General features: G+C 42.4%; 1 protein-coding gene across 4 annotated transcripts in view; it reads left to right on the top strand.

The window, feature by feature from the left end:
• NR6A1 (nuclear receptor subfamily 6, group A, member 1) overlaps positions 1-10,429 on the top strand; it is a 316,947-nt gene extending 306,518 nt beyond the window's left edge. For 2 of the 4 annotated variants that reach the window (XM_006834757.1, XM_006834754.1), the window contains exons 8-10: positions 5,889-6,010; positions 7,699-7,851; positions 10,056-10,427. In XM_006834757.1, coding sequence (XP_006834820.1) covers positions 5,889-6,010; positions 7,699-7,851; positions 10,056-10,144 — 364 coding nt within the window. In that variant the 3' untranslated portion in view covers positions 10,145-10,427. Of the gene's footprint in view, positions 1-5,888; positions 6,011-7,698; positions 7,852-10,055 lie in introns of all 4 variants that reach the window. The other 2 variants (XM_006834756.1, XM_006834755.1) reach the window with 2 other exon arrangements.
• The last annotated feature ends 6,881 nt before the right edge of the window (positions 10,430-17,310 follow it).

The following is a 17,310-nucleotide window of genomic DNA, read 5'->3' as shown; positions in this document are numbered from 1 at the left end:
TCAAAAGCAGGGGTATGTAAAAAGCTGAATTATTGTGGCAATTTTTACTTGCTAGGAAGACTACCTGCCAGAGGAACTAGAGCTGCACTGTCCAGTATAGTAGTCACTAGGCTGCATGTGGCTGGCGGCTACTGTATTGGACAGGACATATACAGAGCATTTCCACCATTACAGAAAGTACTGTTGTACAACACTAATTCTAGAACACATGTTGCTACTGACTGTGTTCTACAGATAAAGAATGGGTTTGTCGGTAAAACTCTCACTCCACTATAGGATCCTTGAATGGAAAGATGAAAAAACTTCAACATATTAGGTTTGATTCCATGGTCACATACTGAGTATCTATTGATATTGTCAGGGAGATGGTTGCTGGAGTCATAAATAATACATACATGGTTTCTAACCCTGAAACTCCTTCTTCTTGACTTTTAGAGGCTTGGGAGGCAAATACGTAGAAGCAGATATAAAAGCACAATGAAAAGTAGTAATGATGGAGGTTGAGGAGTATATGAGGGACTGTACAAACAAAGAACAGGAAGTGAGTTGCCTCTATTTGCAGAATCAAGGAATACTTCCCAGAGGAATGGACACTTGAAGTAGGAATTTTCTAGGTAGATTGTAGAAAACAAGAGGAAGACAGGAAGATAAGAAAAAGTCCTGGAGAAATTAGATATCCTGCATGGCTCAAGTATTCAGAGAACCAGAATCCACCTGTGTTGTTGAGGTACAGAGGGAATGTATATGAGAGAGAGAGAAATGTCTGGAGAGGAAGGGACAGACAATGCAAGTCATAAAGGTCTTCAAATGCTAGTCTATAGAGTTTATTGTGTAAATCGTATGACATCATAGGCAATTTTTTAGAAAGATCCCTATTGGCTGTAATGTTCACGATGGAGATGGCTAGATCTGGATGGATGCATAGGATGCTGTTCCATAGTCTAGGTAAAGGAAAACTAGACCTGAACAAGGCGTGGTAACTGTGGAAATAGAAAGTGTACCATAAAGCTAAGAGGTGTCAAGGAGGTAAAGTCAATGGGACATTAAGTGCAACGTTAGGATGACTCCTGGTGTATTGGTCTAGGCAGCAAGGTGGGTATTAATTCTTTTAATGATGATAATGGAGTCTGGGGAGGGACAGCATGGGAAATGGGCCACACTGAAATTGGTTTGGATTCTGTTGAGTTTTAATTGCATGTGAAGACTCCCCAGGAGACAATAGGAAATGGGAGTACAAGAACCTCTAGAGTCAGGTTCACCTCTGTAAAGCAGCCCCAGCTTTGTTAGAAACCTGGGGTGTGTAAATTGTAATTGACCAAAGCTCTTTCCCACCATTCCTGCTCCTGCATTACTCCCACTTCCCTAAAATGCCTTTACTTTTCACAACTCTTGAGTGCAAGTAAGTCTCTGCTGTCATGAAAAGGCTTTTCCCAGATGATATATGACCATCTTCTTTTCTCGTCTCAAATATTGAATCAAATTTATGGTGCCCATTTTCCTTAATCAGTCTGTTATCAGACAGTGAGCCTGGTGGATTTGATTTAAAGCAGATTGTAGCACCAGCCAGTGACTGCTCCTGGACCTAATCAAGACTTCTTCACTCTCAAGAGAAGAGGCCTTGCACTAGAAGGGCTTTAATGGACACTTCTATTTCCTGAGCACTAGTTCCATTTCTTTTGGGTCTCTGGAAAGTTGCCTCCTGGCCTAGACCCTTGCTATAAGGTTCAGGAAACCCATGAAATCTTTCCTTTTTGCTGAAATAATAGAAGAGATTATGCTGATGATATTGATAATAATAATAGCATTTATTTATTGTGCCAAAGTCTATATTAAATACTTTACATATATTATTTGTTTAGTGCTCACTACCACCCAATAGAGTCCTGGTGTGGCGCTGTGGGCTGATGCGCTGGACTGCAAAGTTGTTTGAACTGCAAGGTTGGTGGTTCAAGCTCACCCAGCTGCTCCTTGGAAACCCTATACAGGGTCACTATGGATCGGAATCAACTCGACAGCACTTAATAATAACAACCACCGTATGAGACTCCTGGTGTAGCATTGTAGCATCAGCACTGGACTGCGAACCACAAGATTGGCAGTTCAAACCCATTAACTGCTCCTCCGAAACCCTGTACAGGGTCGCTATGAGTCAGAACTGACTCGATGGCACTTAACTGCCACCCTGTGAGACTGGCACTAATATTTTCTTTGTTCTACAGAAGTGAAATTAGAGATTTAGAGAACTGAGAATTCCAGACTACAAAATTAGAACGTGATAGAGTTAAGATTATCCCCTGGGACTGCTGTGTACCTAATACCAGTTTCTTTACCATTACTATATAGCTTAGTTGCTGTAAAGTCAGCTCCAACTCATGGTGACCCCTTGTATGTTACAGTAGAATTTTGCTCCATAGATTTTTCAGTGGTTGATTTTTTAAAAGTAGATCTTCCAAGGTGCCCCTGGGTAGACTCAAACTTCCAACTTTTTGGTTAGCAGTCAATTGCATTAACCATTTGCACCACTCATGGCCTCCACTATTACCATATATTAAATTCTTATTCTTCCAGAGCCTTCTCAGGTGGCTTGACATTTTGGGATTTGTCCTAGAGCTTTTAGTCTGACTTTCAGTCTTAGATTCTGTAACATGGGTGCTGAAGTGGCAGTTCCTCTCATTTTGTAGCTGATGGCTGCTCTGGGGGTATATGCATTCAGATGAATGAAAAAGACAGAACTAGACCTCTCAGCCCCCTTAATGGGACATAATTTACATAGTGTCAACTTCAATTGCTGACTGAATGGTCCAGTGGTTTGGGGGATCCTGGCAGGAATGTTTTCCTTGTCCTAACATGTTTGTGTAATGGGAACCTAGAAGAAGAATGGGTGTGTTTGTCCAGCTTTCTGGCTTGAGTACTGATAATTTGTAGACAGGGAATACAGGGGTGTTGGAACTGTGGAGTGGGCAGATGTGGAGGAGGCACGGCTGCAGGAGAAAACGGTCCTGTAGAACAGAGAACAACTGTGTTTATCAAGGGGTGGGATGCGGGGTGTGGAGGAAAGCTACGTAGTCAGACTAGTGGAAGCTGAGTGGGGCTGCTGGCTGGCTGCCAGCCCTTCTCCACTTTCGGGGGTTCATGATGGTTGCTTTCCCTGGGAAATTTGAAAAAGAGAAAATGTGCTATCCCCAAGAAAAAGCTTAGACCTAGGGTATATGCTCTGGCCAGGCACTTGGGAATGCCTTTAGGTGTCTCAGGTCAAAATTTGCCCTAGAAGAGATTTGGCACTCTGGCTAGGGGTCTGGCTGATAGCCACACACCTGCACATTTTGCTGTGCCAGAGTGAACACTTGGGGCAAGAGGTTGCTGATTAAGGGACAGAGCATTATCTTTGTTACACTGTTCAGCCACCAGACAAATGCTAACTCTGCTTCTCCCTTTGAAGCCTCCTTTTTTATGCCCAACCTTTTCCCATCCCCACCCTACACCACCCCATCAGGCAAATATTAAGAGGAATATGAAGTGAACTTTTTTTTTTTTCGCCCTTTAAGAACAGAAGTATCCAACAAAGATCCCTGATGAGACATGGTCTTCTCTCCCAAGTACATGGCTTCCTGTCAGACTCAGCATCATGGAGAAGGAGCAACTGTGTGTGCTGCAGCAAACACAAAACCCACCCAAAGCTGAGGCCTGGCCTGAGGTGCTGTGGGAATACAGAGCTCCTGAGGTCCTCTGTGGTAGTAGGTGATAGACTTTCCCAGTCACCAGTTAAAACAAAACAGCATCTAGTGTTTTGTTTAAACTCTGAATTTAAACTTTGACCACATCGCCAGTTATTTACTATGCAACCTGAAGTCACCTCTCCTGCTTCCATATCTAACATGAAGGTGATATTACTTATATTATATTGTTTTTAAGGGCCATCGAGTCAGTTCTGCTTTATAGTAACCCTGTATAGGGTTTCCCAGGAGCGGCTGGTGAGTTTGAACCTCCAGGCTTGTGGTTAAGACCAACCCTGCAATACAGCACTTTATCCCACAGTGCCACACCAGCACTATCAATATACATGAAAGGGCTAATATGTAATAGGGGCATAGTAAATAACCTCTCTGGGCTTTAGTTTCCATGTGTGAACAAAGAGGATTATAATTGCTATCTATTTCATGGATTTATTAGGTATATCCAGTGATATGACATTATTCATCATGACCCCATTTAAGTCGCTGACCTTGTGGTTCAAACCGACCTTGCAGTCCAGTGCCACACCAGGACTCCATAATAGAAACCCTAGTTCAGGCTAACTGGAAGCCCTGCCATGAGACTGAGGCAGAGCTCTATGTTGCAGGTACTAACTGCTGAGGTTGCCCCTGGTTTTAAAGAAGTGTAGGTGTCTCTTGCCATAACCATAGCTGGGCCTTTAAGATTGTAAATCTAAGGGAGGAGACACTCTTATCTTCCACGGAGCAGTTGGTGGTTTTGAACTGTTGATCTTATAATTATCGGTCCAGTGCTTTTCCTACAGCACCATCAGGGAAGAGAAAATGCCTCACTTGCCCAGAAAATGGTGCTTTAGCAAAGTCTTTGAAGTCATCACAGAAAGCAGTAGGTCCCAGAAAACATTAGTAAGTACATCCCAGGTGTTCTGAACCATATGCAGACAGGATCTTCTTATCTGGACAGGACTGCACCTCGCAGATCTGAATGTGTTTACAAGATGCAGCCCTGGGACTGAGCATCTTCTGTCACTGAACTGCATCTAAGGCCCATTTAAATTTTTCCTTGGCCCACTGTCACGTGTAGACCTTGAAGGGCTGAAGCCAGGCCTCACCCCAGCTTTGATAAAGTCCCACACTTCTGCTTCTCCTTTAAGACTTTGCCTCTTTGATTTGATGCTAATTCCATTTCTGGTATGAAGTATTCCTCACCAAAATACCTGGAGTGGTATGACCTGGGACTCCTTTCCTAAAACTTGGTTTCTCCTAAGGAGTTCACTCATAACCCAAAGAAAAGATCATGGCCAGGTTTTAGTCTCCTGTGCTATGGAGTGCCAGCTTAGATATTGGAAAACTCCAAGGCCTTGGGGAGTTAGTCCAGGTTTCCATCTCTAACTCTGCCAATGAACAGTTGTATGCTTATAGACCAATTTCCCTCCCTTCTTTGAACTTCAGCTTCTTATTTGAACAGCGGTGATAATCTCACCTACCTCAGGAGTTTAGTGAATTAAATGAAATAATGCACAAAAAAGTGCCTAGTACAGAGGTTGGCATGGCAGCTCAGTTAAAATTTGTTTCAGTTCACAACTTGTCAGATTGAAAACTCCCAAGCTGAATTCAGGGATACCAATATAAACTTTTGCTGTGCATAAACCTCAGCCTTGCTGGAAACAGTGAACCTAAATAAGTACAAAATGCTTTCTCTGTGCTATGACAGAGGCTCACTTACATAGTCACCATAGCAGCTGCCATTGTTACTGGAGGCTGCATCTGTCTCAACACTAATAATACCTTAATGACCATACTTCACATTCTCATCCCAAACTTCCTTTGGTTCTTATTCCCCTAACCAGGTAAGCATTATCACTCCCATTTTACAGACAGGGACCCCAAAGCTGAGAGGGATCAAATGACCTCCCAAGGTCTCATAGCTTGGAAGTGATGGAGTTGGATTTGAACCAAAACTTGGTTGACTCTGCCTTACCTTGAAAACAGCAGGTTGCATAGACAAACCATGGATCTGTGTCTGACTTTCATAAATGGCTCTGGATTCCATTTTCCCCAGCCTCAGCCTTTTTCCTATCTTTGATGCCTTAAGGAGCTATAGAAGCCCTCTGACTGCCTTTCTCTGGTCTCCACTGGTATCAGAACCCTCTGTTAACAGCTGTGTTCATTCCTCAGATTTAGTGATGAAGGGATGGAGGTGATTGAGCGGCTCATCTACCTATATCACAAGTTCCATCAACTGAAGGTCAGCAATGAAGAATATGCTTGCATGAAAGCCATTAACTTTCTAAATCAAGGTGAGTGACTAAGGGTGGAAAGAAGGGGCTTGTTTTTAGTTTTGTTTTTTTCCAGTGAGCACTTTGCCACATGTTTGGCCCTTTTCCCTCAGGACTCTCATAGAGAATCTAGACACTATGTGGGTGCCAACTTGGAAGGCTTGTGCTCCCCATGATTACTATCCTGCTCTTCTATGGCGTAGGAATGCTTTGGGGTTTCTTCAAGCGTAAATGCCACAATCTCTGTAACTCATAGAGGAAGGAAGAAGATTCACTTTGTTTAGTCAGTTTTAATGCATTTAAACACAGACACCAAGGACAGTACATGCGTCATTTAAAATATGTACCAAGTTTACCAGTGACTAAAGAAGAGCAGAGTGACTGATGAAACTATTGGAGATAAGACCTTTGTGACAGACTGGCAGTGGCTCTGACGGCCCCTCAAGAGCAGAGTGGGGGTGTACAAAAACTCACGCTTTGCACATGCGAGCCAAGCTTGTCTTTTAATTAGAAGTGTTGGATGTGATTTATGTGGAACATTACCTGCAAAGTGGCACTTGGTAGCTACTGGTAACCAGAGTATGAAGGAGAATTTGTATTCTTTTTCCAAAGTAGCATATGAGTGCTCTGCTCTCAGAGTGGAACTGAGCTATTTTATTGCCTGTGGCATTGAAAGCGCTGTCTTCCTATGTTCAGTTTCCTTATCCAGAAACTCTTGATCCCCTCCTCTTTGCCCTTACGCTGGTCAAACCTCCTCTCCTTACGCTGGTCAAACCTCCTCCTCTGAGCCATTCATGCAATTACCTAATGGTCTATGTCCCTCCCCTAGGTCAGGCCCTATGTTGAGCTCTAAAGACATTGAAATAAACTAGGCTCCAGACCCCTGACCTCAAGAAATATCTACTCCAATGGCACTTGACACATGACTGGAACCTCAGATGAAAGAGGAGACATGAATTGGGCCTTAGGCTGCATAAGATTTACATATAGAATATTCTTTATATTCTATAATTAAAAAGATATACATATGTGTGTGTATAGGAGGGGTGTTCAAAAAGTTCAATTTCATTTTGTCCATGAAATTTTTGAATCCCTCTTGTATATGTATGTAGATAGAAATATGTACACATGCAGATAAATCAAATGGAGTCCTGCTGTGGCACTGTAGGATAAGTGCTAGACTGCTAACTGCTAGGTTGGCAGTTCAAATCCAGCAGTCACTTCTTGGAAACCCTATACAGAGTTGCTATGTGTCAGAACTGATTCGCTAGCACTTACCAGCATCATATATGTAACATGGAGGAATGGTACAGGCCACAGGTAATATAGTAAGACCAGAGGTCCATAGGAGATCGTGTGTATATATAGCAGCAAAGTTCCTGATTGGCTCCAGCCAAGGACAATGTAAAGATACTGTGAAGGATGCATTTGGAAAGGTAGATTATTCAGTCATTTGTTCAACATTCACTAGTGTCTGGTTTTTGCCAGTCTCTGTGCTGGGGCTCTGTCAAAATTTTATCAAAACTCCCCCTTTTATCTTATTTGTCTTTCCTGTTTCAGAGATTTTCTCCTACAAGAAAGAGGAAAAAAATATTCCCAGTTGTGACAGTGTTTAGTAACTTTGAATTGAATTTAAAAAGCTGGTATTGGTATTTCTTTCACATTAAAAAGCTCCTCCCATCTCATGTATGGTTTTTCTTTTTTCACAGATATCAGGGGTCTGACCAGTGCCTCACAGCTAGAACAGCTGAACAAGCGATATTGGTACATTTGCCAGGATTTCACTGAATATAAGTATACACATCAGCCAAACCGCTTTCCTGACCTCATGATGTGCTTGCCTGAGATTCGATACATTGCAGGTAACATTCTGAGTCCCTTTCAGCCCTTCCTTGTTTCTCTTACCTTATAAAAGGAGCAAGACAAGCAGTGTCATCAGGCCTCTAATTACCTACCTGTTCTCAGAAGAGTTCTATTATAATACGAAATTTGTGTTTTCTTTATGGGGAGGAAAATCTAATATTTCCTGAACTCATGATTTGCAGGGTACCTTTAGGGTCATATGTCATTTAATCACAGGTGGCAGGGAGGGAACACAGAGGTTCAGACTCTCTCAAGTTAATTTCATGCCCTGAGTTCTAAATATTTTAAAGGGGTGAGTTTTATGGTATGTAAATTATACCCCAATTTTTTAAATTAGCTTTGTTTCATAGACCTGCCTATACACTTTAAAAAGATCATTTATATAAAGTAATATCTTACAATAATTCTGAAAGTTCCAGGTTTGCAAAGGAGTTATTTATTTTGCTGCTCTTGGCCTCTTTGTGTTCCTTAACATTTAAATTTCAATATAAAATCCTGGCTTTGTTGTTGTTACTTTCCATCATTTAATAAAGATTCTTGTTTATAATTACCTACTTAGAAGCTCTGGTAACGTAGTGGTTATGAATTGGGCTGTTAATCTCACAGTCAGCAGTTCAAAACTACCAGCTGTTCCACAGGAGAAAGATGAGGCTTTCTGCTCCCATGAAGATTTACAGCCTCAGAAAACCCTGTACAGGGTCGCTATGAGTCAGAACCGACTCCACGGCACATAATCAACCAACATGAGCTTTTCTAAGGAGCTCTGGTAGCTTAGTGGTTACGAATCAGGCTGCGAACCTTAAGGTCAGCAGTTCGAAACTATCAGCTGTTCCACGAGAGAAAGAGGAGGCTTTCTGCTCCCGTAAAGATTTAGCGCCTCGGAAAGCCCTGTACAGGGTCACTATGAGTCGGAACCGACTCCACGGCACAGAACAACAACAACTTACTGAGGTGCAGCTCAGAAATGTGACTTGTAGATTGGCATTGTTCTGTGAAGTTCATCCATTTCATCCATACAGTTTTTGAAGGAAAAAGTTCTCAACCTGACAAGTTGTGAACTGAAATGAAATTATTTAAATTTTAGGGGTATTTTTACTTAAAACCAAAAAGAAAAAAAACCTCCCTGCCATCGAGTTAATTCCAACTTGTAACGTCCCTGTGTGTGTAGTGTTTGAGGTTGTAAATCTTTACGTGAGAAGAAACCCTCATCTTTCTCCTGTTCAGAGGCTGGTAGGTTTAAACCACCAATCTTACAGCACCACCAGAGGTCCTAATTTAAGTCCTAGCACTTTCAGAACTATGTTCTGTAGAACCGGAGATACTAATCAAGTGCTCTGTGAACTTTAAAGTTAATAATTATACCCCACCCTCAATCTATAGAGTAGGGCTTTCAACCCTGGTTGTATTTTAAAAAATTGCCTAGAAAGCTTTTAAAATTATCATTGCTTGCATTCTTCCTCAGAGATTCTGATTTAATTGGTATGGTGTAGGGTCCAGACATATATTTTTTATTCCTTTTTTAAAAGTTCTCCAGCTGATTCTAAGGTATTTTCAGGAAGACGAACCACAGCCTTAAGATATTTACAAAGTATGTTAGTACATTAGATGCTCTTGAGAATCCTTCAATGAAGAAACCTATATAACTTTTAACCCTGAATATTTCAAAATGTATTTGCCTCTGTGGACTGCCTACTTCTCCCCACTCCCATTGCTTTTATTGACCTATTATACTATTCTGGGAGCGGGGGGAGGGGGGTGTTCTGTAGAATGCTAGCTAGAAAATTTACCAAAAGTAGATATAAATTTACCTTGGTATTTTAGTTTTTAGGGGCATTTAGGAATAATGGAATACTTCTCAGTTTCAGATTTCTCATTTATAAAACAGAATAAACAGTAGTACCTATCACACAGAAAAATACTGTGAAAATTAACTTATAGAATGCATTTAAACACTTAGCACAACATATTCCCTCACTAGAAGCAATGATTATGAGTTGGCACCATTGCTCAACTCCCTGAGCTATCCAGGGTCTGGATATCAGGACCTTAGTCCAGTCTGTCTGACCTTTCTGATGATCCTGGCACTACCCTTGTCTCAGTCACTCAACAAGGTAAAGGTCTCCCTTTACCAACCCAAAAGGAGGTAGACACACCCTTCCAACTAGCAACCACTGCTAATTCTCTTTTCTTACATTGTTCCCAGGAAAGATGGTGAATGTGCCCCTGGAGCAGCTGCCCCTCCTCTTTAAGGTGGTGCTGCATTCTTGCAAGACAAGCGTGGGCAAAGAATGACCTGTTCCCAGTGCCTCTTCCCTAGGCCAACCATGGTGCCTTGGATGGGCAAAACAGGTTTCAGAGGAAAGAGCCAGAGAGACCAAGATGGACGCAATGGAGCATCACTTCTAGCTACTTCCATAGCAAGAAGAGTTTTTGTTTGTTTGTTTTGTTTGTTTTAACCTCATTTTTCTATATATTTATTTCACGACAGAGTTGAATGTATGGCCTTCAACATGATGCACATGCTTTTGTGTGAATGCAGCCGATGCATTTCGTTGCAGTTTACAGAATGTGAAGATGTTTGATGTTACGGTGTTGTCATTGTTTAGAGATAGTTCTTTTGTATTTTGAGGGAGAGGGTGGGATGGAACTGAGATGACTATTTCCATGATGTTGACAAAATTGACTACCTCAGTGGAAAGGGAGGGGTGTGACCATCCCTACTTTTTCCACATTTTCTAAGACCTCATGATTTGTCTGTCAGAGAGCAAACTGCCTTTTTCTAACGACAGAATTACCAGGCAAAAGAGCACATGATAGAAGGGCAAAGCAGTATTAGGAGGTTTACCAAGCAAGGCGAGTGAGACATTGGGAACAGGGCAAGAGATAAGAATTTAGTCATGTCTTTTCTTTGGAAAGCATGAAAGATGAGAAAGCGGGGTACAGTGACCAAATCTTAGTTAGATGTCCTCCCGCCAGATAAAACTTCAGGGCAAAAGGGTGCTGCCAATTGATGCCACTGTCAGCTTTTCCTCTGGGTATAATTCTGGCAATAAGTCAATCCTTAGGACTAACCTTGGGTCTCAGAGCTACCCAGTGCCCATACCTGGATCTACTAAGGTGTACCTTCCTCAGATTCCTTCCCTTCTCCCTTATAAATTTGATTGAGTCTATTAGCCCTTTGAAAAACCAACTGAGCAAACTCTTATGCCCTGAATCTTGGTGCCCACTACTGATTTATTCTCCTTTCACTTTGCTTTCTTCAACAGATAGTGGGGCAAAGGCCAGACTACTAAAAACTAAACACTCCTCCTTGAAATCCCCTGCTCCTTCCCCACCCTATCCTATCTTCCCACCAGTACTGAATCTAAAAAACTTTTTTTTTTTTTTTTTTAACCAGTATTAAGGACCATTTCTCTGCTAGCTAGAAATTTTGCTCTTAAATTCTACTCCTAATATCTCCAAAATGACACCAGGTTTCCTGAGCACAAAGCCCAAGGCCCAGGGTGGCCCCCTGCCCCTATAGCATCAGTGGCCTGGCTGACTAAGGCCCAGAGGGCTGGAGCCAAAAGGACCTGGAAGGAAGGGGGACTTTAAACTACCTCATGTTCCTAAGGGCCTGGCTGCTACCTCCACAGATAATGGCCTGGACCCCTTGTTCTTTCACTACCTGCCCCCACCTAGCCCCAGGAAGTATGCCTTCCCTCTTGGCTTTGGCCAGTGGCTACACATCTGTCTTAAAGCCCATTTAGGTGTTTCCCGTCTCTACCTTACTAAGCAACTGCCCTTGCCTATATGCAGGTACCTCCCACAACCAATGTAATAGATCACTCAGCTGGGCACATCCTAGGTAGGCTTGAGGGGCACAGACCTCGTCTTGTCTGTTTAGGTAAAGGCTGTTTGCTCTCTCCCCAACTCAGCCTAGAAAAGTTCCCTAGTGAGCCTCCACATCTTGTGCTTACTAGGTAGTCTTTGTCTGATTGTATTTCTTTTTCTCTAGCGAAATGTTACGGGTACCAGCAGAGTGATGACTTTGTCCCTTAATGGGTCTAAAGCGCAAAGCGTTACTCTTCAATACCATTTCCCCAACTGCTCTGAGGAAGAAAAAATAATAATAAGAGAGTTATTCCTTAGGAAAAACTACAATTAGCATGCTCCTCACAAGTCAATGGGAAAATTCTGTGTATGTGTCTATCTGTTTATTTCTAAGTTCACAGTATTTTTTCTTATTTTCCTGAAATTTTATTTAACCACCAAGATCACATTCTTTGGCTCCAGGTCAGAACTCCAAGCTTCTTCCTTTGATATAGGGGAGGAGACACATATCAGAGACTTTCTCCAAGATGGCTTCTGTGTGCAGCATCTTTCTTCACTTAGACCTCCATCTGTCAAATTATTACTTTTCTGAAATTACTTTTCTTTAAATTTAGCATTTTACCTGTTGTGTTGAATAGCAAAACAAATTATTCTCCAGTGAGGCAAGAATGTGTCTCTCCAATATGCAATATTAAACAGAGCAAGTTGTTAATTTGTTGAGTGGGGGAAAGGTTCTGCAAGTTGCCATTGTACAAATCCGTTTTTACAAATGTTTGCAGCAGATTCCACAGAACAAAGAGCCCATTCATTGCCAAGAGCCCTGCAGAATCTCTGAGCCAAGTGGCCGTGTGTTCCAAGCCGGAGCCTGACCTGTGGACCGCCTTTAATGTCTTCTGCACCCAGTCCTTTTATGACTTGGGCTTTTTAAAAACAGGGTAAAGTGAATGTGTTGCATTGCAAACTCAGGTATTATGAGGAGAAGGTAGGAGTGTAGCTAGCAGTGTGGAGACATTAGGTCAGCCACTAGATGTATTTGTGAATTTGGTTTGAAGGACACAGAGAAAGGTTGGAGGGGGAGGTTTGGTGTGTTTGTTTTGGGCTTTTCTTCCTATAATATTTGGTTAACAGGTAGCCTTTTTGCTAGTGTAAGAAGAGAAAAGCTGTGCAGGTTGTCTCTCCTTTCCCTCTCTCTCCTATCCTCTGTTGGATCCTCTATCACTGACAGCACTCACTTTGAGTGAGAATTTTTCCACCAAAAAAATATGACTCTGAAAGCTGGGTGGAAAAGGAGAGCCCCAACTCTTTGCATACACAAGCTTTTTCCTTCCTTTCCCCTTGATTATTTCATTGACCTTAACAAGTTTAGAATCTTGGGACTTCACCTGTGGCTCATTCTCTCTGGATCTTTTGTAGACTTTTAGAGTCTCTCACAAGCTTTGGTGGTCTTTCCATATGTCTGGGCAACCTATCTCAAAGCACTCCACCTGGCTCAAGGCCACAAGTCAGGTGGGTAAGCCTCCCAGGATAGAAAGCAGTAGATAGATAGGCATAGCCCAGCTCTGACCTGACCTGCCCCCAAGCACAGAGGAAGGTTGGAGAGAATCGAGGGGTCTTAATAGCATCAGTGAAAATCACCCACTCCACACCAGCCTGCCTTTCACTTGTCACCCCTTCTCAGTGAGGCAAGTACCTGCCAAGGTCAGTGTCATCAGAGCCTTAAAACTCAGGACTGACAGCTGACTGCTTTGCACTGATACCCCTATCCTACATGATTTCCTGGAGAATGGTACAGATGGATTCAGACGACACACCCAGCTGAACAGTGTCTGAGCCATGTCCAAGATTGGCCAAAGTAAATGGACTCCTAGCCTCCCAGTAGGGCAGGAATTTGGACAGAGCCTTTAGCTCTGGGCTCCTGGTCTGACGTTTTTTCCTTGTTGCTTTTTAAAATTCTGTAATTCTTTTAAGAAATCCAGTCTTTCAAACCAACCCTTTTATTAAACTTCAAATTGTTCTTTACTGATTTTTTTAAAAATAAAACAAACCCAAAAAAAAATTTTTTTAAAGAAAAAAAAAATTACTCTTACCAACTCCCCATCCACAAGTACCCTCCTTCCCCCAACCCACCCCCTCCCCGTACTCCCCTCTGCCTTTGCAGTTGATAATTCCTCCCTTTTTCTTGGCTTGAAGCATCTCTGTCCAGTGTCTGTGAAATGATGTTTTATCTGTGTCTCAGGATGAGAAAAGGCAATCATTCCACCAGGTGCTGGAAACTGGTTAGCCTTGAGGCAAGGGTTTCTAGGGCCACAGCTCAGGGATGTGTATTTAATTACAGGGTCCCTATAAACCCCTCTCTTGGCTACCACAGGCAACTTCTTTCTTGGCCTTAGGAGTCAGACATGAATGGTTTCCTCAGTGGCAGGAACCCACTCCTCTGGCCAGAGAGCATGCTGAGTCTGAGAGCAAGCTAGGGCTTCCTCTGGTCAGACCTGGGCTACCTGGAGATTCAAAGACTTCTGACTGTCTTGTGTCATGAACCATGGTGGCCCTGTCTCTACCAGCTCATAAGAAGCCTACTTCCTCTGCTTAGTCTAGGCCTCATCTGGCCTATCCCTTCTGGGCCACCACCTGCTCAGGAATCAACCACGGGCTCAAAAGGACAGACCTGGTCTGAGCCCAAGATGAAAAATCATGTTAGTGGTGGAGGATAGTCTTCTGAGTCCTGGAATCAGCCCAGCTGACCAAAGGATCATCTTTTCCCTTTGGTAACCATTGTTTTCCTTCTTTGAAATGGCTTGTAATAGATGATAATGTTATTTACTCAAATTTCCATTGGTGGGGGGAACAAAACTACCTCTTGAATGACATCTTAGTCAATTCCTTTCTGAGGAATCCTGTGGGAAAAGAATACTGTAGCGCCTTCTCTATTTACATGTTTCTGTCAAGAGAGAACCCCGCCTGCCCTGGTGTATTGGTGTTTTTGTCTGTGATACCATCCCAAGCCTGCAATAGGGACTTATGGCCACATTCTAATGTCTGGACTGTGACTGAGGAGGCCTTCCCACCTGCCTGGCCAGGGAGTAGCCACCCCTTTGTTGAGGCCTCCATTTCCTTGCTGTGCTCCAGGGCATAGGGAATACCACATTCCCAAAACACCACCTTCAGGGGCTCTGTTGGCATATGCATCCATTAACTCGCTCTTGGGCTACACAGACCTCCCTCTCCCCACAGTCTTGTATAGGAATCGATTAAATGGGATGTTTCTGAGCCCTTGTCCCCAAAGGGCCGGCTAAGGGCTGCCCGCCAGCCTGACGCCATCAACCTTGCATGACCAAATGATAGTTGGCGGGCTCTCCCAGGCCCACTGCTACCTCCCATCCTGCCTGCTGGCGAGGGATGAACCCTGTTCTGTGAATTGACTACCTGTGGAAATGTGACCAATTAGTGTGAAATGCATGTATAGTAAGTGTTAGGTACTGTATTTGAACCAATAAATGTGAATCCTTCCACACATGGCTTCTGTCTGTGACACTTGTCTTGGGTTCTTGGGAGGGATGATAGGGTATCCTAAAGAGCTGGCTCATGCCTTCAGATCTCTCCAATGCCTTCTGTTAATTGTCTGGCAGAAGAGATGTCTCAAAAGTGCATGAATCAATGAGCCAGCATTTACTGAGGTACTTGCACTGTGTTGGCTCTTTTTCATAAATCTAAACCTTCTTGAACTTCAAGGGTTATAACAAGTGAGGAAGTAAAAAGAGTCACCTAGAGGAACTGAGTCTCTGAGAGGCAAGCACAAACTTTTGCAGTATAGTGGGATGAGGGTTGTAGATAGGGATGTAAGTAAAAAAATATTGCTACAAAATAAAAAATTTCAAAAGGTGAAGCTATTGCTTCTTGACACAGCCTCTATCCATGGTTGTACGCAGAGTCCTGGTGTGGCACTGTGGGTTAATGCACTGGACTGCAAGGTTGGTTTGAACTGCCAGGTCAACAGTTCAAGCTTACCAGCTGCTCCTCAAAAACCCTATACAGGGTTGCTATGAATCGGAACTGACTCCATGGCACTTAACAACAACAGTGGTGGTACACTTTTGAAGGCAATGCTCCCATCTCTCTAATCTTTCTCCAAAGAATTCTACACTCTTCTATTTACACCTCATCGAAGTGGCAGTTTGGGCATCTTCAAGAGACTCAGATTGTGTTCCCTTTCAATGTTCTTTGATTTAGGGGAACAAAAATCTGTAGAGGCAAGATAGGTTGTAGGTTGGATGTGGTAAGTTTTCCCAAGATGAATTTCCCAAGAGAAATCCCAATGATATTCTCATAGTGCAGCCCTTGTTACCCTTGAAGAACGAGCCGATGCATTATTGTGATGGGAAAAATTTCTTGGCACAACTTTCCTAACATTTTTCTACCAATGCAGTTCTCAATTCTCTTAAAACTTCTTTCAGAAACGTACAAAGAGATCTACAAAAATGGAAGAATATACCATGCTCATGGATAGAAAAATAGCATTGTGGAAATATCAACACTACGCAAAGCAATCTACAGATATAATGCAATCCCAATCCAGTAATATGATTTAAAGAAATGGAAAAACTAATCACCAATTTAAATATGGAAAGAGACTCTGGATAAGCAAAGCATTACTGAAAAAGAAGACTAAAATAAGCCTCTTCCCAATCTCATAACCTTCTACACAGCCACTGTAATAAAAACAGCCTCGCCCTGGTTCAAACAAATGAACAGACAATGGAATAGAATTGAGAATCCAGAAGTAAATCCATCCACGTACTGTCAGCTGAACAGACCATCAATTGCTCATATGCAAATTCAAACTGAAGCTGAAGAAAATGAAAAGTCCACAAGAGCCAAAATATGATCTTGAATATATCCTACCTGAATTTAGAGATCATCTGAAGAACAGATTTGATACATTAAACACTAAACACCAAAGACCAGAAGAGTTGTGGGATGACATCAAGACATCATACATGAAGAGAGCAAAAAGTCAGTAAGAAGAAAGAAGGAAAAAATCAAAATGAATGTCAGAAGAGACACTGAAACTTGCTCTCCACTATAGAGATGCTAAAGCAAATGAAAGAAATGAGGAGGTACAAGAGCTGAACAGAAAATTTTAAAGGCCAGCTCGAGAAGACAAAGTCAAATATTACAACAAAATGTGCAAAGATCTGGAGTCAGAAAACCAAAAAGGAAGAACACGCTTAGCATTTGTCAAGCTGGGGGAACTGAAGAAAAAATTCAAGCCTCGACTTTCGTTACTGAAAGATTCTCTGGGCAAATTATTGAATGATGTAGAAAGCATCAAAAGAAGATGGAAGGAATATACAGAGTCACTGTACCAAAAGGAAATGGTTGATGTTCAACCGTTTCAAGAGGTAGCATATGATCAAGAGCCAATGATACTGAAAAAAAAAGAAGAAGAAGAAAGAGCCAATGATACTGAAGGAAGTAGTCCAAGGTGCACTGAAGGAATTAGCAAAGAACAAGGCACCAGGATTTGATGGAATGAAAATTGAAATCTTTCAAGAAAGTGAGGCGGCACAGGAGGCACTTACTCATCTATGCCAAAAAATTTGGAAGACAACTATCTGGCCAACTGATTGGAAGAGAGCCATATTTGT

The sequence above is a fragment of the Chrysochloris asiatica genome, unplaced genomic scaffold (assembly GCF_000296735.1).
Source record: "Chrysochloris asiatica unplaced genomic scaffold, ChrAsi1.0 scaffold00014, whole genome shotgun sequence".
Lineage (NCBI taxonomy): Eukaryota > Metazoa > Chordata > Mammalia > Afrosoricida > Chrysochloridae > Chrysochloris > Chrysochloris asiatica.
Note: the sequence above shows the minus strand (reverse complement) of the source record. Positions and strands in the feature narration are given on the sequence as shown.